At 52.2% G+C, this 24,052-nt stretch overlaps 1 protein-coding gene across 2 annotated transcripts in view; it reads left to right on the top strand.

The window, feature by feature from the left end:
• The first annotated feature begins 570 nt into the window (after window positions 1-570).
• Window positions 571-24,052, top strand: part of Mpped1 (metallophosphoesterase domain containing 1) — a 65,764-nt gene continuing 42,282 nt past the window's right edge. Inside the window, exons 1-2 of one of the 2 annotated variants that reach the window (XM_059247612.1) lie at window positions 571-827; window positions 8,133-8,314. In XM_059247612.1, the coding sequence (XP_059103595.1) occupies window positions 604-827; window positions 8,133-8,314 (406 nt within the window). In that variant the 5' untranslated portion in view covers window positions 571-603. Of the gene's footprint in view, window positions 828-8,132; window positions 8,319-24,052 lie in introns of both variants that reach the window. The other variant, XM_059247613.1, reaches the window with a different exon arrangement.

The raw sequence follows: 24,052 nt of genomic DNA, 5'->3' as shown, positions 1-24,052 counted from the left end.
GATGTGTTTGGGGGGTCTGTGGGGAGGAGGTGGAGTTGGGCAGGCATCCTTCCTGTTCCCCAAATCTGAAAAATAGAAATTTAACTTCCCTGTTGACAAAATACCAGCCATTGTCTTGTCTCCAGCTCAGCTACTCTGTAGGCTCCGAGAATCTTGTTGGAGGGGGAAAAAAAATGTCTGAAGTATTTAAACATGTTGGACCATGCATGCATCCGTCCATGGCATCGCGAGTTTTTTCTTTTTTTTTTTTTCTTTTTTCCTCATGCTCTCCTCCCTCCCTTCGCTCTCCTTTTTTTTTACCAAAGTATATTCATCAAACTGCTGAGTTGGAAAGATTTGTAATGAGTTTTTGAGCTGTGTGCGACTGTGTCCCCCCCCCCCCCCCGCTCTTCCCCCCACCCTTTCCCTCTTTCTAAATCTTCATCTGACATGAAATAAAACAAATCCCAAACAGATTAACTGTCGCATGGTTCTGCTCCGTCTCTTCAGTCTGTTTGCAGGTCTGGCGGGGGATCCGGCAGCAGCGGCAGCGGCGACGACGGAGGCGGCAGTGGTGGCGGCAGCGGCGGTAGTGGGAGATGCCCGGGTGGCCCACGGAGGTCCATGTGGCGCTCTAGGTGGGATGCTGGCATCCTGAAGGCCGAGGCCCTGGCCCTGCTCCCCTGTGGCCTGGGCATGGCGTTCTCTCAGTCACACGTGATGGCGGCGAGGCGGCACCAACATGGCAGGCTCATCATTGAGGTGGATGAGTACAGCTCCAACCCCACCCAGGCCTTCACCTTCTACAACATCAACCAGGGCCGCTTTCAGCCACCGCACGTGCAGATGTAAGTGCTGATGCCCGGGGGCCTGGAGGGGACAGGGAGGTGGGTGCCTCCTGGCTTCCGGTACATCCGTCAGTGCGCACTCAAGGGGCTCGTGGACCCAAACCCGCGCTGTGCTCTTGCACTTGGGTTGAAGTTGGGAGGGACCTGAGGGAAGCCCCAGACTGGTGGCCCCAGGGCCCCACAGTGTGGCCCCTCGTCCTGTTTGATTGGACTTGGCGAATGCTTCAGAAGTGTTTGAAAATAAGATGGTTTTACAGAGAGATCCAAGATTTGACGATGGAACCACAAGATTTTGCCACCCCAGGCTCGCTTGTTCTCGGGGGAATGTCTAGGGCTGAATTTCAGCTGTGTCGAAGGATGTGGCTCCCAATTCCTGGTCTGACTTACTCCCACGGGGAGACTGAGTCACAGATAGGGAGAAGGTCCTGCTGTAGGCCCATTAGTGGGTTAGGACCCCATCCCGGTGGAGTTGGCTCCTCTCCCTTTGTTTGACCCCCATGCTTCTGAAGTGTTCTACGAGGAGGTCTGGGGGTTCAGTACCACCTCATCTCAGTTTCACACACTGTGCTGGGTCAGGGTCACCTTGATCTCGCACAGAGGGGGAGGAACTGATGGCTCCCTGCTGACAGAACAAGGAAGTAGCAGCTCTGGCCAGCGTGACCCTGTGCTGTGGGGTTGCTAGAAGCCCCTCTCAAGAATGTTAGATTATCCCTGGGGGTGCAGACACTGAGCTTCCTCTAGGGGCTGGAGCCCTGCTTCTGAGTAGTGAATAGGTTCAAGAGGTCCCAGCAGCTGTCACTCGGGGACAAGGTACAATGGGTGAATTGCTCAAATCCCAGCGTGACCGGGTAGAGGAGTGGTGTGGAGCCACTCCGTCCACTCCGTCCGGTGTGGTTTCCTTCAACCCCACGTTCTGTTCAACTATGCGCTGAGGAGATAATTCATTGGGAGCAGGGCATCGAAGGTGGCCGTTGTGTGGTCTGGAAGGGCAGTTCCAACGTGGGAATGCCTATTTTCCCAGCAGCACTTGCTCGAACAATGCTCCTTCCTGTGGAAGCTTCAGCTCACATGGTCAGAAGGTGTAGTTTTTGGTGGATTTCTAGCCCAGTACTGCCTCTTTTTTAAAGAATTTATTTTTATTTACTTTTTTATTTGGGAACCAGACTGGAGGATTTAGGCAGGCCGAATGCACTGTTAAGGGCACACCTCTTCTTGGTCTTTGGGACCCAGCAGCCTGGCAGAGATGCTGCAGGCAGAGGCCTGTCTTTCTCTGCCTAGATTATCTTTTTTTTTGTTGGTGGGATTGGAGATGATGATACTGAGGTCCCTGATGCTGGGGTTGATCTTGTCCAGTGGGAATGTGGGAGAGCCCCAGACCCTCAGACAGAGCAGTGGGGCTGATGTGCATCTGTGTTCTCCGCACACCTGTCTGTGAGTGTCCTGGACTCAGAGATGCTGCCCTTCGGGGCTACTGTGGAATGTGACTGGACTGGGTAGGCCCGTGGAGACCCTAGCTGGAGAAAAAAAGCCATGCAGACAGGACGATGGGAGAGGAAAGCTGAGGAAGGCCCATCAATTTGGGGGTGTTTGGGAATGACCTGGATAAGATAGATTCTAGTTGAGACCTTAAAGAGTGTGGGGTGGGGGCGATTGGAAGGGATATTAGGATTCCCTGGGCTAAGCAGAAGGAGTAGAAAGGTAGAGCCCACAGAGGGCTAATATGGGAGAGGGGCCTGCTGGGTAGAGGGGCCAGACCATGTCCTGGGGAAGGGCAGTGGGTGAATTAGAGAGAGCGTGGCTGTTCCCATTTAATCAGGCAACAGTGGAGGGCAGGCCCTTCTCTCCCCTCTCCCTTCCTTTGCTCTTTCATTCGGATTCTTTGGGAACAGTTAGGCAGCTTGTGGGTGAGAAACATGGGTCCTGGGCTGGCCTATCTGGGTGACGCTTATGCCGCTCGATGCCTCAGTTTCCCCAACCACAAAGTGATATTTACAGTGATGCCGAGGGTGCAATGGAGAAGTCTCCGGGGCGGTGGAGTCATGTGAGTGGCTGATGTTCATTTCACCACTGTAGCAAGAGCCAGGCCCGGGCGTGGAACTTAGTGCTTGAACTGGGCTTGTGTTCCAGGCATCTGCTGCTAGGCAGCAGCAGGTTGTAAGAGCATGTCAGCCGTGACGCTTGTAGCAGCAAAAGTGTTTTCGGGTTGCTTGTCTGGCTGATGTCTCCCATGGTCTGGACCTCTCCCCTTTGGCCTGCTCTGTGGAATGCCTCTCCAGTCAGCTAGGGTCCTGGTTTCCATAAACAATGGGGCTGAGTGGCCACTGGGGTGTGGGTAGGGCTTAGGAAGGAGCACAAACAGAACTTTGGAATTCAACATTGCATTTAGCAGGACAACTGTCTGGGTAGGCACAGGACTCTGGGGCCGCTGCCTCCTGTCCCTTCCATTCAGACTCCAGATCTGAACTGGAGGAGGCCCTGCACCCTGTAGGGGATTTCCTTCTCAAGTGGCCACTCTGCCTTGGAGAGAGGTTGCTCCTGCTTAGTGATTTATCACCTCCACGGGCTTTGTCTCTGGAGTGAAGGAGTGAGGAGGGGGGGTCCTATTTAATAAATCCACAATTTATATTTAATAATAACAGTGACAGCTCAACATGGCCTCTGATTGAGCTTTGTGATTTACTCAGAGGCCCCTGAGACCCTGCTGGTAACTTGTCAGCCTTTGTCAAAGTGATGATTGTCTGCAGCTGGGGCCTCTAGCCCTGGGCCCTGGGGCTGAGAAATCCCAGGAGGTTTTTGGGAGAATCCTCCAGGCATCATGACCCTGGGCATGCAGGTATAACAGTGGGCAGTGAGAGGGAGGGGCCAGGGTTTCTGGAGTCTGCCATGAAGGTATCTGGGGTGGACACACTTGGTGTTAGCTCTTCCCTCTGCCCTTTGGGAGTCACTGGAGACATGGGCAAGACCCTTTAAAGACCCTGTGGGTCCCTCAGGTGGTACTGGGTGCCGGAGAATGTAGGGACAGGAATGGCAGAGCTAGGCTGAGAGGTCCCATCCTTGGCATTTGACTGGGTTGACACCTGATCCCTCCTTTCAGAGGGGGAAGCTAAGACTTTGGAAGGGGAGCACACGGAGCCAGGACACCCCCTTGGCCTTGTGTAGTGGGTTTAGCCCATCCACTAGCTGCGAGGCTGAGGACTCAGCCTGGAGCTGGGCAGGGGCCAGGGGCAAAGCAGAAGAGGACTCAGCCACATCCTGGGCTCCTGGGCAGCAAACACAGAAGCTGCTCGGGTTTCCTAAACCTTCCAACCTCCCTCCTGCCCCAGGTTTTATGTGTGCTTGCATGTGTGTGCATGTGGACACATGTGTGGGCACACGAGTGTGGTGTGTACCTGTGTATGTGCACGTGGTGGTGTGTATGTGTGTGTGGTGTATGTGAGAGTATGTGGTATGTGTATGTCTGTGTGTGTGTTTGCACATGTGTGTGTGTGAGTGTGTGTTTTGTGTGTGCACCTGTTATGTGTATGTGAATGCGTGGTGTGCGTGTGTGTGCATACTTGTGGAGGCCAGAGGTGTGGCTCCTCAGGAGCTGTGCACCTTACTTTTGGAGACCTGGATCTTACTGTTCAGGGTCAGTCTCCTGTCTCCACCTTCCCAGTGTTGGGATTACAGGTATGCATCTTTGTCCAGTTTTCTCTTGGGTTCTTGGGGTTGAACTCAAGGGTCCTTCTGCTTCTGAGGCCAATGATCTCCTGACTGAGTTATCTCCTCAGCTCCAGCCTCAGATCTTCACACAGGCTGTTCCTTTGGCTTCTCTAGCTTTTGACCCTGAATGCTCTGTAGACATCCTTCACGTGTCCCTGGAGCTGGGCAGGGTCCAGGGGCAAAGCAGAAGGAGACTCAGCCACATCCTGGGCTCCTGGGCAATGAACACAGCAGCTCTTCCTAGTCACAAATCTCCTGGCCCCGTCCAACTGAAGATGTTCTTTCAGAGGTGGCCTTGGTTCCGAGGCACCCCTGTACCCCCTGCCCCATATCTGATTCTCTAGTACAGAAGATGGAAAGAAAGAAGGGGATGGGAGGGAGGATGAGGCCAGGAAGAGCCCTGGGGATGCAGGAGGGTCTGGGGCTCAGAGGTGCAGCAGCATTTGAGGGAAGCAGAGTGGGCCATCCCAGCTGGAAGGACCAGCTACCTGAAGGCTGAGAGACAGTGGGAAGTACAGGCCGAGGGGTGTGCATGGGCAGGGTGGCCGGGTCACCTTGGAACCTGCCCTTCTGGGGAGAGCACCAGAAGAGGGAGTCAGGGCAGTTGTGTTGTGTGGAGCCGACCACTCACTGCCCGTCCTGGGCTTCAGTCTCCTCTTTTGCAGAATTCTCAAACAACATGGCCAATGCCCAGGCCCACAGCTGCATGTGTTACAGGAACCTCAGACTTCAGAGCACCCTTTTTCTCTGGGGCAACTGAGGGATAGCGCGTCTCTTATGAGGCCTGTGTGGGTGTTTGATGCCTGGCATGTTACTGTCTAGGATGGCTTTGGGGGACAGAGCAGGAGGCACTTTACTCACCGAGTGATCTCCCTAGGCCTCTGAAGTCAGCTTCTGTGGCCGAAACTGCGGGTGAAACAGCCTTTCCCCGAGGCTCAGTTTTGTCACCTGTAAAATGGGGGTGCGGGTAGGGTACTGTGCAGGGTTACAAGGAGGGAGAAGAGAGCAGACGCGGGGACACTGCTCAGTCGGTGCTGAGTTCCCAGACACTGGGAGCGAAGCTTGCTGTCTTTTCTTGCAGGGTTGGGCAAACAGCTTTGCCGTAGAACTGAGCTGGGGAAAAGAGACTTTAGCTCGCTTGCTCTCTGGGGATCTCTAGGCTTCTATCTTCACTGTGCTTGGAAGCCTCGGGGTGCAGGGAAATAAGGTAAAGTTAATTAAAGAGCTCGGGCTCCCACAATCGCCCCTGTTGATGGGAGCCCCCGGCTGCCTGGTGGCCGGGTCGCCTCTTAAGGAGAGACTGCCGGATCCCCCCACACTCCCAGCCTCCCCTGCTTCCTTTCTCTTGATCTCTTTGACTTAGTCTTTGTAGCTTTATGGCATCTGTAAAGTGTGTGTGTGTGTGTGTGTGTGTGTGTGTGTGTGTGTGTGTGTGTGAGATGGGTAGGAGAACATATGGATTTGTTTGGTTTGCCTGAGCTCCTGTGTCCACCGGTAGTTAGGTAGGTAGTCCAGCGCTGATTGGCTGCCTGTGGTCCAGTCAGCGCCGTCAGGATGGTCAGAGATCACAGGTGGGGGACCCCCACACCCCTCACCTGTTAGACTGCCTTGGAGAGGAGGTGCTGGGAGTCCCAAAGTACCTAGGAAAGGTGAGAATTGCAGGGAGATTTGCCTTCCAGGTCTGTTCATGCACTGCCTCCTTCTGGAAGCTTCCAGGAACCCAGAGCAGGTTAGGGCCCTCTCTGGTTTTCAGCCCTTCCATTGCTCTCTTACAGCTGGAGGCTGCAGGGTCACAGCCTAGTCGAATCTGTAGCTGCCTGCAGTCTGTGCACTCCTGGTGGGTGGGGCCCTAGCTCGCTCATCCCTCTGGCCCTCCCTGGCCTCGGAAGCTGGTACCTATTAGGTACTCAGTATTTGTGCTAATTGAACATGGAATGGGTGTACGGAGAGAGGAGACGAGAGCCCAGAACCTTCCAGGCTGCCCATCATTGGGCTCATTTGGCAAATTTCTCCGTCTTTCCAGTCAGCCTAGCTCCAAGCTGCCGAGGCTCCGTCTTGGCTTAACAACCCCCAAAGGGGGACCAAGGGGGCTCCCCGCTATGGGGTCTCAGAGATGGGGGAGAGGCTGGCGTGGCGCCTCCACCTGCTGCAGATCCAGCATGAGGAGGCATCCTGCACATTAGCATGCTGAACCCATGTCTCTCATAAGGTGTTAATTAAATTTCTTCGAAGTATATTGTCTGAAAAAAAAAAAGGATAATTAGAAAGATGTCTTTAAAAGTATTTATGTAACTGATACGGTACTGCTTTTGGTTTGTCGCATAATTAGATTTAAACACGACTCCTCGAGCGGCGTACTCGTTTGGAGAGGGCTGCTTGTTGAAATGTCATTGCGTTGTTTTTAAGCGTTGTGAGCCTGGTGAAGTCATTTAGTTGGGGATGTGGTATGCTCTGTGAAGAACACTGGACTGGGGGGCCTATGGAGGGCCCTCAGCCGCCTGCGAGGGCTCGTGGGGATGGGGATGGAGCTTATTTAGCTGTATTCCTTTTAATTTCTGGGGTGTTCTTATCCAGGGAGGTACAAACCCAGGCCATGGGTTCTGCTTGTGTCTAAGAGACAGTGGCAGAGCGGGGCTCAGGGACCTGGTTTTCTGACGGCAGGGGTGTTTTTTTTTTTTTTTTTTAACACAATCCTAGAAGGCTCTTGGTATCAAAATGACCACACTGTCTTAGTCCTGGGAAAACTGTCACCTGTCTTTTGCCCCCGCCCCTTCCCCGCGTGGTTCTCCGTGGCAATGGGGCTTCTGCATCTTTTGCGCTGGGTGCTGAGCTCACGGCCAGTTCTCTTGAGTGGACCAGGGATTGCAGGCCACTCATCGTCAGCGGGGCAATAGTGCCCCCCAGGGGTGGAAGCTGGTTTTGAGAGGTTGAAAAAGAAACCGTGGCTTGTGGACAAAGCCTAGACAGCTAGCACGGGAGACAGAGTGTTTCTGTGATGATAAAACTAGCAAAGCAGGGAAACGCTGCTTTCGTCCAGAACAGCTGGGCTGTAATTGTAGGCGCTGCACGTGGGCATGGCGATCAGGCTCTCACAGAGGCTCTCTGAGGCTCCCACGTTGCACAAAGCAGCTTAAGGAAGGGGTTATGTTGCCTCAGACTTGCAGGGTACAGTCTGTCATGGCTTGGAAGGCACGGTGGCAGGAACGTGGGGGAGCTGGTCCCATTCTATCCGGTGTCAAGTCGCAGGGCCAGATGACGCTGGTGTTCAGCTCTCAGGACACCAATGGTGCACCCTACAGTTAGGGAAGGGTTTCACAACTCCCAGATCTGTATTTCCATGGTGATCCAAAGTTCCATCAAGTTGACAATGGAGATTAAACCTTACACCATGGAACAGAGGGGAAACTGAAGCACAGGAGACAGGAACGTTTTGCTGGACCCTCCAGAAGGCTGGCCATTTGACTCATGTTCAGTTGGACACTATCTGCGTTGATGTGGCTGGGAGCATGGAGTGGCTGTATTTTGGAGACCCACCACCCCACAAGATCACAGCTCTGTGATTCCCCCCCCCCCAATAACCCACGGCATCTTCTCTCCCTGCAGGGTGGACCCGGTGCCTCACGACGCCCCAAAGCCACCTGGCTACACACGTTTTGTCTGTGTTTCTGACACCCACTCAAGGACAGACCCCATCCAGATGCCCTATGGTGATGTGCTGATCCACGCCGGGGACTTCACGGAGCTGGGGCTCCCGAGCGAAGTGAAGAAGTTCAATGAGTGGCTGGGTAAGTCCTGTGCCCGGAGCGCACCCGGTGCCTGGGAGGACATGGCACCCAGAGCCGCCCCGCCCTCTCCTAGTAATGTGTCATCCTTGCCTTGCCCTAGACTTCCTGATCCTGTGCCTTTCCCTGTCCACCGCCTTGGGGCGCCTTCCCTGGCTTCTCAGACTGGGTCTTGAACCTTTCTCCCATCCTGCCTTGGGTGTGACTTCCCATCTGTTTGGCTCACATATGTGTGGTCCACCCATGTGTTCAGCCTTGAGTCCCTGGCATAAGTGTTCACAAAGCAGCTGGTAAATGAAAAAAATGAATGAGTAGCTGAGTTGTTGTGTGAAGAATGACTTTCTGGGAACCATGATTTCAGGGCAGGTCCTCTACTCATATACTTGTGGTTCAGCCTCCAGTGAGGAGACCCCTCTGCTCTGTGGCCCCATGGGGTCACAGGGACCTGAGGTGGTTCATCCTGTGGGCACCAGCTGGTGTAGGTGGCAGAGCTTGACCCCACAACTTAATGGATAGGGCTTTGTCCTGGTGCTTTTTTTTTTTTTTTTCCAAATTAAAGATATGAACTAGCATGCCCCCACCCCCAGCACGCTCCTCCCCCAACAGGTACAGTAGGGAATTTGCATGTTCTGGAGTCTGTGGAAAAGTCACAATGAGGTGGCTCTGTCTCTGCCTTGGGGAAGGCTGGACAGATGGATGGCTCCTGAGTAGCCTGGTGCATAGACCTGCTGTCCTGGAGAGGAGACATAGGTGTGTTGATCCATCCCTCCCATAGGAAGCTCCCCAGTGGCCACGGCTGCCAGACTGTCCAGTCCTTTCCAGTCCCTGTGTGTGCCACACGCAGCTGACTGGGAGCAGGGGCCAGCCATGAAGCGGGTAGCTGTACTGAGCGAGAGGCCCGGCTCTGCCAGTGAGACAAATATTTACAAGCAAGGCTTTTCTTCCACTTGGCAGGCTTGGCACTTTAAATATTGATTTTTCAAATGGGAAATTTTAATCCAGGCTCATTTGGGCTAGAACATGTGAAGGCTAGGGTAGGGGAGTGTGTAGCCAAGGCCAGAGACAGCCAGGTGCTTCCCTGGACATGCTCTGGTCTGTCTCCTTCAGGGTTCTCCATGCCCAGGGTAGCTCTTTGTCCCTTCTGCTGTGAGTGATAAAAGGTGAGAGTTTATTCCCTTTGGCTGGGTCAGGGTCACCACAGGCCAGACACCTACTGTGTGCCAGGCCCGGTATGGTAGGTTCTTTTCTGCTCTGCCTTGGTGAAATGTGACCATAGCTTTGGTGAGATATTTCTTTGTGCATTCTCTTTTGACAGATGAGAATTCATGGACCCTGCAGTATGGCTCAAATACTTGAGCTGAGTGGTCTGTGGGCCCGGATCATCAAGGGACTATGGCTTGGGGACGGGCTGTGGCTTTCTCCAGGGAAGGGAAGTCTTCAAGGTGGACTTCTCTTGGAGGCTTGGGCCTTGACAGAGGAGTTGAGAGTCAGCACAGGGTGTGGCCAGATGCTTTGGGGCAAAGCATGGGACCCTGAAGGCTTCCTCCCACAGGCCTCTCTTTTTGGCTGCCTTGAGGCATTTAAAGAGGCCAGGGATGTCACTGCATAGGGTGAGCTGCAGGCTGGGGAGCTGGGAGCTGCCCTCTATTCTTGATCCAGGGCCAGGAACCAGCCACTTGGTGGAAATGTTATTGGTTGCTAGAGTGCTGCTCCTGCTGGGAGAAGAGAGACTTCTGAGGGCTTGGAGATTCTGACTGGGAAATAGTCGTGTGTGTGTGTGTGTGTGTGTGTGTGTGTGTGTGTATGCAGAGTGCATGTGGATACAGCATGTGTTTCCTGAGTGCCCACTCTGCCCTCCTCTGTAGAATCACCTCCTTCAGTCCTGATGACATGAGGGAGCAGCTATTGTTAGCTCCATTTCACAGAGTAGAAAACCAAGGTCCGGAGAAGCAAAGCAACTTGCCCAAGGCCACACAGCTAGTATGTGGCAGAGCTGGGATTCAAACTCAGGCAGTAGAATTCTGCGATGAGGGTCTTTGTTACACCTCTTGTTCTTAGTGGTCGGGTGCGTGCCTTTACTGTCTGGGGCTGACACCCTGAGTCTGCTTCCTGAGTGGGTGACTGTGGCAGCTGGAGGTCTTTCTGGACCTCAGTTACTCCATTTTGCATGGTACCTTGTCCACCTCCAAAGAGAGATCAGAGGCCGGCGTGGGAGAAACAGTTCATTAGGCTTTGTGCTCTGTAAAGTGTAGAGTGCATGTACGTTGCTTCTGTGAACTGGTATTTGCCATATCAGGACTCCCTCAGGAAAGGAGTAGGGAGCTGGCAGGGCTGGCTGTACATGCATGTTAACCTCTTTGCTTCCGAGTGTTGACATGTGATCTCAGCAGCCAGCCATCTCCACAGACAGAGAACAGACCGGAAGACTCACCTCTGGAGGGTCCGTAGGAGTCAGCATATGTCAGGGGCTGGGAAGAGTGGGGAGTAAGTGTCCGGGGCCCTGCTCAGTCTCTTGGGGGAGATAGTGATCTGGTTGATAGAAGCACGAATCTGCTGAGGATTGACCTGGGGACCTAGGGATGTGGTAGTGCAGGCCTTTGGCTGGGTGGTTATGGTGACTTTGGACCAGGCCTGCGAACATTGGGTAGAGTGTGGAGAGCTGGGGAAGACTGTGGGACTGGGGGCATGGCTGCTGTAGACCCGGAGGTAGGACAGAAAAAAAAAGAGAGCCGTGTGAGGGGGGCTGGTTAGGAATTGGTCCTGATTCTAAGTGTGATGGAGGCTTTCAGGTTTAACAGGAGTGGGGAGGGGGTAAGGAGGGCTCCATGACTTTGCAAAGGCAGATCTGGATAGTAGAGTCAGGGTGGTGGCATCATGGCCAGATACTCTGGAAGATTCCAGAATGGATGTCTGGGTCAGGAGAATCATTTCCTTTGCCATGGCACTGCTCTCCTCTAGTTCCTTAAGGGAAGCGTGTGCTACTCTGCAGCAGATAAAGACAGAGCTCGTGGCTCTGAGACCTGGTCTCCTTGGTGGCTGGTGCTGTCCATCTGTCCAGGAGGAGTGTCCCACCTGGCTATCCAGCCACCCCAAAGTACTCACGAGCCTTTCTCAGCCTGCAGGCATGCCACGGCCCGGGTCCTGGAGCTGAACCCCAGGGAATATCTTCCCTCCCTGCTGGTCTCAGGGATAAATGTGAAGTTTCACTCCAGGCCAGTTCCTGACAGATGGGAGATTTAAAAGCTAGCGTAAACTCTCAGTGAGGTAGGTTTAGGTACCTGACCCGGGCTGAACAGCCCACCCCACGCTCCCTCTGAGCTGCTGCCAGCATGCAGGGATGTCTGTGTTTTCATCCTTACAGGCGTCCTTCCAGGTCCTCGGAGGGGTGAAGGTGGGAGCCGCAGCAGCACCCCGGTTTCTCCTGTGACTGTCCCAGGAAGAAGTTTAGAAATGGCTGAGGGCACATCCGCCAACTTTTCAGAGTCAAAGGAAAAAGGCAAAACTTGCTGAATGGAGCAAAGGAGGTTCCTTCTTTTTCCTCCTCCTCAGGCGATGATGTGATCAGCATCAGGCAGCACAGTCATCCCCCCCACCCCCACTCCCCCAAGACTGGTTGGTTCAGGGTTCCCTGGGTGAGGACACCAGGCCAGGTTCTTCTGCTGCCAAATGATAAATGGTAGTCCCGTTGGGAAGATGTCTGCTTATTGTTGGACTGCCCAGGACCGCCTCCTGGCCCCTGGCTGGGGATACAGGTCTCTACAGCCTCTATTCCATTTCCAGCTTCAGGTCAGTCCCTGCGTGCTCCAGGGTGGGCAGGAGGCCAAAGGCTGCTCACTCGTTCCCATCCCTCCCTGTAGCCTCTGCTCTGGGCACCTGGCACCCAACGGGCACGTCTGCAGAGTTCTCCTTCCTGCCCCCCCTCTCCCCGCCTCCTTCCTCTTTGCTTCTCCATCATGTCTTTGGAGCCCTGTCCTGATCCGTGAAGGGGCGTCCCTCCATCCCCTCCCTCTCAACCACCTTAACCACAGACAGTGCCCCAGCTTTTCCTCCCATGCAGACCAGTGGGATACCTCGAGGGAATTAATTTCACTTTCTCCAGGGCCAACAGACAGTTCAGGTCACACACACACACACACACACACACACACACACACACACACACACACCCCACCCCCATGCATTGTGGCACAAACTGTGTCTTGCCACAATATAAACCAGTGGCTGGTGTCTGCCTGTCTGGGCCCAGATGTTGTCTGTCTCTTGGCCTACTGGCCTCTTCACTCACCAGCGTCACCTGCTGAGTGTATGTGGTGCTGGATGAGCCAATCCCAGCTGGCTCCCGTTCGTGCCGTGGGGTGGGCTCCCGTGAGCCTCTGAAAGGGCCGGAGATGGAGATCAGGCCAGCTTAGCCAAGGCAGCTTAGCCTTGGGCATGGAAGAAAAGCAGAGTGAGGTCCGCGAAGGGCACAATGAACCAGCTGATTCAGTCGCACACGGCCTCGGGCAGAGGAGGAAGATGGGGTGGGGGTGGGGGGCACCCTTAATGGAGTGTTTAGAAGTTATAATTAACTTTTCCTGGCGCCCTGGCATAGAGAAGACAATATAAAAGTGGGCCAAGGATTTAGTTAAATAGAGCTCGCTCTTCTGCAAGGAAACCCTTAATTAAAATCTGCGAGGGAGGAAGAGGGTGGGGGGAAGTGGTGGACGTACTGCAAACCCGGGTCTGGATCTTGCCGCATTGGTCGCATTGCCGTGGCTGTGCTGAAGGTCCGAGGATGGTACATTTTGCCTCTTTGTAGTTCAGGTGGGGGAAGGAGCCAGGGAGAATGAGTGGTCCTGCAAAGCCCCTGATTATTCCTGTCAAAAGGTGTTTCAGATGCTGCTGGAGTTTGATGACCCTCCTTAGCCACCTTCCCCTCCCTCCTGATTGGCTCTCTCTGCTAGGGTGGCCCCTATGGTCTCTCACTTCTTTGGAGGTCGATTTTGGACTTGCATGGGAAGGGCTCCATAGTTCTCAGTGTTGGGGTATCAGGGTGGGCGGGCCTTATGCTGACCCATGTCAGGACCCAGAGAACTTGAACTCAGGGCCCTGGGACCACTGGTGGCTCAGGAACCAGCTGTTCTCAGCAGCTGATTAACCAACCCAGTCCATTTCAATCAAATGAGATAGGCCTGAACCTTGCCTGTGGGACTAGAGTTTCCAGGTCCCATCCAGGGAAGCTGCACCGGGGTCCACAAGCCTTAGGATGTTACGGCCTCAGCGTGCATTAGTTGGGGTCTGCCTCTCCTACCTAGCTATGGGGACAGGCAGGGGTCCTCATTCAGCCCAGTGGGTACGTGTCCTGGGGGTCTGCTATGTTCCCTGATATGAAGAGTCAGCCATAATAGTATGGAGGGATTTGTTTGGACCCCTGAAGTAATGACAGGTAGCCCAGTGAGAGGGTAGGATCATTTAGTAACGGACAGAAGACCCTAGTCAACTCACAGTTAGCTGACTGTGGTGGGAGCTGCCTGGAAGACCCTCTGGGAGGGGCCTGAGCTGAGAAAGACCCAGCCATGAACTTCCTGGTGCTGGTAGATGGGGGAGCCCAGATGTAGACCACTTGCCGCAGACTTCGGAGTTTAGACTCAGTTCTGCTGAGGTCACCAAGGGCTTGGGGGTGGGGGGCGGGTGTCACACTGTATTCAGGAGCCCCACTGGCTGCAGGGTGGAGATTGAGTACAGGAAACAGAGAAGCTGCCGCACCTGGGACGTTGGCGTTAGTGTTGGCCAGAAGCCGTGGTGGCTCAAACTGACCTGGTAGTGTAGAGGGCTAGGGTCAGGGAGGCAAAAACGACAGGGGGTCGTTGCCCAAAGGTGTGAGAGGGGGAGATTGTGGACCTGGTCCTCACAAGAGAATGAGATGAGATAAACTCCCTCGGGGACAAGTTAGTTAGAAAAAAAAAAAAATCTCACCATGGGGATGCTCACAGACTCACGGCAGCTGTCTGTGTGAGACCTCCAGCCAGTAAGAGCAAACCTCCACGGGTGGGTGGTGGGCTCCTAAGGCCCCACTCCAGCTGAGAAGACACTGGCAGTTGCAAGTGGCTGGGGGAGGGGGAGTTATTTTCTTTGGGGCAGGTAGGTTGCAGTTGCTCTGGTGGGTGGCCCCCACCATATGCAACTGGGCAGCACTGACTGAACACAGAGGGATAATGAATGAATGAATGAATGAATGAATGAATGAATGAAAGGAGAGAGAGAGAAAGAAAAAGAGGAACACAGATTTGGGTCCAGGGGAGCTATAGGGGACCAAGAGAGGTGGTATCATTGAAATACATTTTATACATGTATGAAGCACTCAAAGAATAAGGTGAAACAAACAGTAAAAATGTCCACTGTACATTGTTTTCTTTTGAAAGCTAACAAGAGTTGTTGCCGAGCACGTGCATGGCCTGGAAAATGTATTGCACATTACGTCAGTGTTCAGACATTTTCAGGAGCCAAGACTCAGGCCTAAGGATTAAGTTTTGTTGTAGTTGGCTCTTGCTACTTATTTATTTATTAAAAATTATTATACTGGGTCACATGAGGCTATTTTTATGTGATTTTACCGCACCCCCTGTTTGAAATAATTATTATTTTGTGTAGAGGGGTTTGTGTGAGGTCACAAGCCAACTTGGTGGGGTCAGATCTCTCTTTGCACTCTTCAGTGGGTTCTGGGGATCAAAATCAGGCGGCCAGGCTTGCGTGGTAAATGCCTTAACCCCCATGAGCCACTGCGGTCGGTGACGGCGTTTTCTCTCTTTTTAACACTGGGGCCTGGCGTCATTTCTGGTGTCTTTTCTCTCAGAGTCTGGCAGTCAGGGGTTCTGATGGGGTAGTCACCGTCACCAGTGTGACAAAGAGTGACTGGTGTTCCGCTGCAGGACGGATGGATGCCAAGTGCTGTGGGGACTGGGATTCGTTTAAAAGTTAATTTTCTATATTCTTTATTAAAGAAAAAAAAAAAAAGAAACAACCCTTACAAAGCAAACTGTGTTTTAGGGGCTAAAAGGGAGAAAATTAACTTCTAATAAAGATGAAAGACCTGAGATTGGAAGTTGTAGTGGGCAATTTTGGCTAGCCATAATTACAGTATTTTCATGTTAATGCATAAGCCCCTTGAAAGGTGTGCTTAAGCGCTAATTACCTATTTACAACAGAGTGGCTTCTCAAATGAAATGAGACCCGCTGGTGTGTGTGTGTGTGTGTGTGTGTGTGTGTGTGTGTGTGTATGTGTGTGTGTGTGCATGCACATGTGCGTAGTGTGGTTCACTGTGGTATATTTTATATGTTTTTTTTTGTTTTTTTAAGGACCATAATCCAAAATATGTATGCCTTAAATAACAGCAACAACAATAATAATAATGTTCAAACAAGACAAATGTATTTCTCTGAAAGCCCTGGACTGCCCAGGAGTTCTTGCATGGTTTAGGGTTTTAGTTACTTGTGTCCCATCTTACATCCAAGGGTTTAGGATGGCTGATAAAACTATGACATAATAAAACATCTCAGTGTTCATGATGGATTAAAAATGTGCGCCTGGAGTATCAACACTTGGGGCTACGTGGCTCTGTGAGTGGGAAATCGGGGTTTGAGCTTCCTGGGGGCCAAAGTGAAAATGGAAATGTGACGATGCTGACTCTCCCCATTGACATGTCTCCTTTAGCTCTGGGTTCATCCCCAGGGTTCCACCCGAGTCTTTCCCTGTGGGAGGATCTTGTCAAAGGGTTTTATGTGAATAACCACAGAGGTTTGTTTAGTGTTTTCTAAAGTATAAAACAAGTCCCTTTCTGTCACTTATTTTGAGCTTCCTGTCCTCCATACCACCCCTGCTTTCTTTTAGACTGATGTTTATTTTTCCATCTGCTGGTTTGCGATCCTTCTTCTTCTTCTTCTTCTTCTTCTTCTTCTTCTTCTTCTTCTTCTTCTTCTTCTTCTCCTTCTCCTTCTCCTTCTCCTTCTCCTTCTCCTTCTCCTTCTTCTACTTCTCCTTCTCCTCCTCTTCCTCCTCCTCCTCTTCCTCCTCTTCTTTTCTGCATCTACTTGGTTACTCGTAACATCTTTATCTCCCATACGATTCAACAGTAAAATCGTCCAGCTGTGCCCATGGGCACCTGCACTGCCTCTTCCTGCCTCCTCTTGCCACCATCTCGCAGGCATCCTTGCTGCCCAGAGACTCCGCTTCTTGTTGTTTTGAAGCCCACCCCGAGGGTCACCCTGGGCATTTGTGTTCCGGTTTTCAGGGGCTGTTACTCAGCCGGCATTTGCTGAGCTCCTCATATGGGTTGAGCTTGACTCCAGGCACCGGGGATTCAGCAGGGAGAAGGCAGAGCCTACACACCCAGAGCTGTGATATGGCAAGGACGTCTGGAGCAGAGAGGAGCAGGAGAGGGTAGGACCCTCAGTGAGGTGAAGGCTGAGTAGAGATGTGAACGGTTGGGGCCAGCGCTGACCCTGTCCCGGCTCGGAGGCAGCTGCCGCCTCGGGCTGATATGAGGACTGGGAGGTCCACAGAGTGGCTGAGTGAGGGGACAGGGCGAAGTTCAGGAATTCAGAGCTTCAGGCAGAAGGCACTTTGGTGGCTTGGGCATGGGGTAGTGTTTGGACAGAGGAAAGGTGGGCTCAGTCCTTCTAGCTTGAACAGGTTGTGGGACAGTTGGGAGCTTAAGGCTGGCATTCCTAAACACTGGTGGCTGTGATCCTCTTCCATCTGGTGTCTATAGGGCACCTACCATCCTGACTCCACACTTCATGCTAGACGCCGGGGGAGACAGTGGCAGGAGTCCACGGAGACCCCCACCCCAGAGACATTAAGACAAGAGGATGAGGAGATAGTGGAGGGAGAGGCTGGGACCAGGTTGGGCTGTTCAGGCTTCAGTCCCAGCTCATCTGCCTTCCAGATGTGGCATGGCGGACAGGTGGCTGTCCTCTGCCGTGGTGAGTGGACTGGCCTTCTGGGTGGAGGACCCAGCGTGGTCCTGACACGTGGCCCGACCGTCCCTCTCACCTTCAGGCTCATCAGCTCTTGTCCGCTCTTTAGTTTTCTCATGAGTCTGACAAAAGCTGCTGTTGGGAGGCAGGCTTCCTTCTGGCTCAGTTCCAGGGCTCAGTCCATCGTGGCAGGAAGGCATGGTGGCGGGCGCGTGAGGCATCTGGTCATATCATGTCTGCACTCCAGAGGCGGGGGGGGGGAGACAGAGACAGAGAGAGATAAAGAGACAGAGACAGAGACACAGAGAGAATGAGACAGAGACAGAGAGACAGAAAGAGACAGAGAGAGAAAAGAGAGACAGAGATGACAGAGACAGAAAGAAAGAGTCAGAGAGATAGAGAGATAAAGACAGGTAGAGAAAGAGACAGAGAGAGAGAGAGAGACAGATAGAGAAAGAGACAGAGAGAGAGAGAGAGAGAGAGAGAGAGAGAGAGAGAGAGAGAGAGAGAGAGAGAGAGGCTGGTGCTCAGTTTCCTTCTTTTTAGGTCAGGACTCCACGCTCAGGGTAGGTCTTCCCCTCCCCACTTAAACCTCTCTGGAAACTATCTCACAGGAATACTCAGAGGTGTGTCCTACTTGATTCTGAATTGAGTCAAGTTGGCCACAAAGATGAACCATCATGGTGTGGACGGAGAGCTAGCCAGCTGCTTGTTCCTTCGGGAAGTGAATCTTGTATGATATGCTTCCTCTTCTGCACAGACGTGGAGGGATGTGTTTGGATGTGAAGTAAGCCCGTGGGTTTTTTAAATGTCATTTTCATATTGGATCATATTCCAGAACAGGAATAATCAGGAAGCCAGGAAATCCTGGCCAGCACAGAGCTAAAGTCTTCTGTCCCCGGGCACAGAGCTCTGAAATGCCTGGAAGATTCTGTTTCCTCTCTCCCACCTCTCCGCACCAGAATCCACACCTGGGCTCAGCATCAGCCTCCTGAGACTGGAGAATGTTGTTGTCACGCAGAGAGGCGGCAGGAGCTGGAGTCTGTTCCCGGCACAGAGCAGCCTCTTCTCACTAGAGAGGTCTGCTGTTCTGGTCTAGTCCTTGTGTGCATGTGGGTGCAGGTGGGTTCCTGTGGGTGTGGGTTGTGGGTGTGGGTGCATATGTGTGTGTGTGTGTGTGTGTGTGTGTGTGTGTGTGTGGTGCATGTGTGTGAGTGTGTATGTGGTGTGTATGTGTGTGAATGTGGGTGCGGGTGAGTTCCTATGTGTGTGTATGTGTGTGGGGTTCCTATGTATGTGTGTGGGTTCCTGTGTATGGGGTGGGGTGGGGGGATGCATGTGTGTGTGGGGTTCCTGTGGTAGAGGTGAGTGTGCGTATATGTTCTGTGTGAGGCACGTATGTGTGTGGGGGTGCGTGTGTGTATATATGCTTACGGAGGCCAGAGGTCAGCTCAGGTGTCATTTCTGAGGTGCTCCTCCACCTTGGTTTTTGAGACAGGGTCTCACGGATCCCCCTAGATGGGCTGGCCACAGAGCCCCAAAGATCCTCTGGTCTCTGCCCCTCCCAGTACTGGGATTACCAGTGTGTGCCACAGTGTCCTGCCCAGCTTCCTCACATGCGCACTGGGGGTTGTCACGTGGGTCCCTGTGCTGTGCCACGTGCACTTTACAATTCGAGTCGTCTTTGCAGTTCCTGGAGTTTTGTTTTAAACCTTTAAAACATTATCTTGTTTATACTTGTGGTGTGTGTGTGGGGTGTGTGTGCAAGCCATAGCATGCGTGGAGGTCAAAAGACAGCCCACAGGAGTCAATTGTCTCCCTGCCACGTGGGTTTTGAGGATCAAAGTCAGGCCACCGCTCTTAGCAGCAAGCCCCTTTAACCTACTGAGCCATCTTACCTGCTCATGTTTGGGTTTTTTTTTTGGAATCAAGTCTTATTATACATAAGCTATAGCCCAGGCTGGTCTCAAACATGCCACTCTCCTGCCTCAGTTGGGATTATAGGCATGCACCGCTTCATCTGGCTCTGGCCTTATATTTGCTTTCAGCCTGCCTCATCTCAGACTTCATTATCTGGCTCTCTGCTGGGCAGGTTCCCAGTGAACTCAAGGTTTCTCATGTCTTACAAGCTCCCAGAAGACATCAATTTTTTTTTCCCCCTGAGAATCACGCCGTGAGTATCAAGGCCCTAGACTAGCACTTTCTAGAACTTTCTGAAGTAGTAGAAATGTTTATGCCTGTGCTGTCCTTGGGATCCACTAGCCTCACGGGAGTGGCAGGCCCTTGAAATGCCAGTGTGACTGAGAAACCGAATTTTGCATTTTACTTCTTTGTAATTAATTTGAAATGAAGTAGCCACAGGAGCCTTATTGTCCGTGGCTATGCCGTCGGACAACACAGATGAGTCCGGAGGGATGTGTGGTTACTGTCTTTATCACAGACGAGGAAACAGTTCCATTTAACAAGATAGCGATGATGTAGTGATAAGGAATGATGTTCTGTTGCACTAACATCAATGAAAATCCAATCACATTGAAGCTGCTGATAGGATATGAGAATTCCAGCCTCCCGGGTTTCCTGTTGAAAAGCACATTTTTCTCCAAAGCCAAGTGTAAGCTCACAGGAGTCTAACGATGATACCACAATTCATAGGCATTTTCGTGTATTTTCTTTACTTCTAATTTGAGACAGGCAGCCTTAGGCCTGAGTAACACTGTCCCCATTTCACAAATGGGGAAACTGAGGTCCAGAGTGGGCTGGAGATCAGGAGCCTTGATACTCCAGGGTGATGTTCTCTCCTTAGAACTGTAGATAGTACCAGCTCTATAGGTACTTGGTGGTGTTATTGATTAAGTCTAGAAGGCACCCACTTCTTTGCCCAGTGGTTCTCAACCTTCCTAATGCTGTGACCCTTTAATACAGTTCCTCATGTTGTGGTGACCCCCAACCATAAAATTATTTTCATTGCTACTTCATAACTGTATCTTTGCTACTGTCGTGAATTATAATATAAATGTTTTCTGATGGTCTTAGGTGACCCCTGTGAAAGGGTCATTTGACCCCCCAGAGGGTTGATGACCCACAGGTCAAGAACCACTGTTTTAGCCCATAGTCTGACTTCTAAGTACATGTCCCTTCACAGACACAGTTACTCTGGGCCTCTCCCTGCATCCAGCCCCCTTCCCCCAGCAAGGAGTAGAACCCCCTGAGGTCCCTACACGTTGGGAAGACAGTTGAAAGCCCAGACTTGGGGCTGAACTCGAGTTGGACTCTCCCATGTGTTGTCTATCCCCCCAACTCCCCCACCAGCTGTGTGTCCTTGAGCAGGAGGGTGAGCCTCTCTGAACCTTAGTGTTTTTCTCTTCAGAAGGGAGAGTCACTGGCAGGCCCTCGGTGAGTCGGAATGAGGCAGTGCAGGGGCTGAGGATGTTCAGTCAGATGTGAGGTGAATTCCCCGCTTCTGCCTCTCCTGAGTGTGGTACCTTCGAGAAGCAGGGACAGTGGCTGCAGCTGGAAGTGTGGGCAAGATGGGATGTACGGAGCTGCCAGGCAGGTGGGAGCTACGTGTTGAGGCCCAGCCAGGTGGCAGTGGTTGACAGAGCCCCGGCGCCTTTCCAGGGACACCAACTACTCTGGAGATAGGATACATGAATGCCAGCACCTTGGCACGGAGACCAAGCATGTTCTTCCCAGGCATCGATGAAAATTGACCCCTGGTGGGACAGCTGGTACCCCTTCCACACTGTGTACCTGAAGCCCAGGGTCCCTGGGAGTCTTCACTTTGTAAGACTTCTCTGGTTTTCTTTTTTTTTTTTTTTTTGGTTTTTCAAGACAGGGTTTCTCTGTGTAGCTTTGCGCCTTTCCTGGAACTCACTTGGTAGCCCAGGCTGGCCTTGAACTCACAGAGATCCGCCTGGCTCTGCCTCCCGAGTGCTGGGATTAAAGGCGTGCGCCACCACCGCCCGGCACTTCTCTGGTTTTCGAAGGGAGCTGGGATGCGGCCACGTCCACCGTCCTGGCTTGCTTCATTTCTGAAATGAGGCCCAGGCTTTTGGGATGGGGATGAGATCCCCTCCCTGGCCTTGCCTGGCTGAGTGCTTTCTGGGAGCACACAGACTTGAAGAGTCCTCACTCCCCTGCCTCACTGTCTGCATCCACGGCCTTGATGGAGTTGTGTTGTAGGGTGCTGCAAGGTCTGAACACGACAGTCATTGGGAGCTGTTGTGTGTGGATCCTGAGTCCCTCCCCGCCTCTTTGACTTCTATTCCCAGCATGTGGCTTTGGATGTGTTCTGTCATCTCTCTGAGCCTCAGTTTTGTTCTCTGTAAAGGGGGCTGAGGTTGGAAGGGTTGAGCAGGGGGCAGTGGGTATTCAGGGCTTGGCACGGGCCTGGTGAGGGACAGATGCAGCGTAGTGGTAATAATGACTGCGGTGGTAACCGTATGCACACAACCAGAGAGCCTGGGGTGGGGTTTGGTGGTGGCTGTAATTATTAATACCATCCGAGTGAGCACCTACCTAGTTTCTCAATCAGACAGCGAAAAGTTCAGATTTAGCTCTTTGAAATTTGTTTTCAAAGAAAAGCAGATATTTGAAGCGCTGAAGTTTGTTCCTCTGATTTCTCTCAAGGAGAATTTCACACCTTTCTCAGAAAGCGTGAAGCAAATGAGGACCTGCAAGAGCGCAGGGCCTTTTTGAGCTAATTCTGGGCTGGGTTGACAGCCGAGAAGCTGAAGGGGGGAGCTGGGAGCTGACAGAGGAAAGCTGGATTCCGTCACATGGCGAACCCTCAAAATAGTCACTTCCCAACTGATACCGTCATAGTAGCATAGTACCATCGGTGGGTGGGTGGGGGGAGAAAAACATTAAAAAAAATTTACTGAACTGTGCAACAACCCTCTTGAGGTCCCCCCAGAGGTACCCTGCTGTGTCCTGTCATCTGATGTGAGGGTTCATTTTGTCAACTTGACACAACCTAAAATCACCCGGAAGGGAGCCTCGGTGAGGGGGTGTTTACATTGGCTTGGTCTAGGGCTGTGTCTGTGGGAGATTGTTGTAATGAAGTTAACTGATGTAGAAAGACCTAGGACACTGTGGGCGGCATCACACGCTAGGCAGGAGGGTCCTGAACTGGGTAAGAGTGGAGACATGGAGACATGGAGCTGGGTACGAGCAAGCAAATGGACGAGCCTGGATACATTCGTTCTCTCTGCTCTTAACTGTGGATGCAATGTGATCGGCTATTCGAAGTCCCTGCCTAGACTTCCCCACAATGATGGACTGTAACCTGGAATTCCAAGGTGAAATAAATACCCCTTCTTCCGAAGTTACTTTTTATCATGATTTTTTTTTTTTAAATCACAGTAACAGGAGTGAAACTAGACTGCCTGCTTTGGTGGGACTTCCCTGGTACCTTCAGGCCTGGCTCCACCCATCCTTTTGTCCACCATAGGCATCTAGGCTGTTGTCAAATAGGTTGCAATTGTTTCCTACCTCCAGCCTCTCCAGCACTGCTCTTCTGGGGCACCCCAACCTTTGCAGGGGGTGGGGAGCTGCTCTTTGTCCTTTATTATTGCTATTGCATATGCAGATCCGTCCCTTACTTCTGGCCAGAAAAAGGCCTCAGCTGCTTGCTTTTGCCACACTTTCCAGTGTCCTTGGGAGACTTAGGTGGGACCTATTTCCTGCTGTGACGGTGGGGGAACAAGAAAATGACTGTAGAATAAAGGACTGGGTAAACAGAGATGGCAAAGCGATTTACTTCCGAATGCCCAAGTGTCTAAGGTATATTTATTCATCCTGAAGATAGTCCATTTTACAAGAACTATATTAGGAAACAGAAGTCTTCAACCTTACTCTTGGTTTATTGTGTGTGCGCACGTGAGTGCGTGTGCAAGTGTGTGCATGTGTTTGGAGGCCTAGGTTGACGTCCAGTGTCTTCCTCAGTCACGCTCCATCGGATTTTTTGAGACAGGGCTCTCACCTGTCTCACCGATTTGGCTAGATTGGGGGCCAGTGAGCTCCAGCAATCCTCCTGCCTCCACCCTACCAAGCTCTGGGATTAGAGGCAAGTAAGTGCTTCTGCACCTGGTTTAGGGTACAGGGGACCTGAACCGAGGTCCTCACGCTTCGCAACAGGCATTTTACCACTGAGCTGTCTCTTCAGCATCCAAAACATTTAGGCTTACTCACTTCCTCATAATTATTTTGGCTACTGTAATGAACTTGGCTTTGGACGAAACCTTTCCCCTTTTAATAAGTTAGTTGACTGTGGCTGGATGGTGTCTGAGGAGCCTTTTGGAGCAATGCATCTTCAGTAACCCCAGGAAGGTGCCAGCCCTGGAGCCCTGCCTCCCCCCCTGAGAGCGCTGTGGAATCCTCTGGTAGGGAGGGAGGGGACCGAGGGCAGCTTTCTCAGAACTACCTTACTAGAACTCTGAGTACCCCACATGCTGAACCTCTTCCTGCCAGGGTCCAGGCGGCTCACCTTTACGATAATTTCAATATATAAAAAATTAGAAAGGAGTTGTGGCAAAGTGTACACATCATAGTACATGCTGCTGTAACATTTTTTTGATAGGTAATTTCGCTGCTGCTGGCTTTTAGACAGGGTCTCCTGTAGCCCAGAACAGTCTCCATAGCTGAGGATGACTGGGAACTGATTCTCCTGCCTCCACCTCCCTGGCACTGGGATTATAGGCTCGTATCACAACATCTGGTTTACCCGGTGCTGGGGATCGAACTCAGGGAGGGATTTGTGCTAAGTCATCTGGGCCCGCCTGTGGC

The sequence above is a fragment of the Peromyscus eremicus genome, chromosome 20, assembly GCF_949786415.1.
Source record: "Peromyscus eremicus chromosome 20, PerEre_H2_v1, whole genome shotgun sequence".
NCBI lineage: Eukaryota > Metazoa > Chordata > Mammalia > Rodentia > Cricetidae > Peromyscus > Peromyscus eremicus.
Note: the sequence above shows the minus strand (reverse complement) of the source record. Positions and strands in the feature narration are given on the sequence as shown.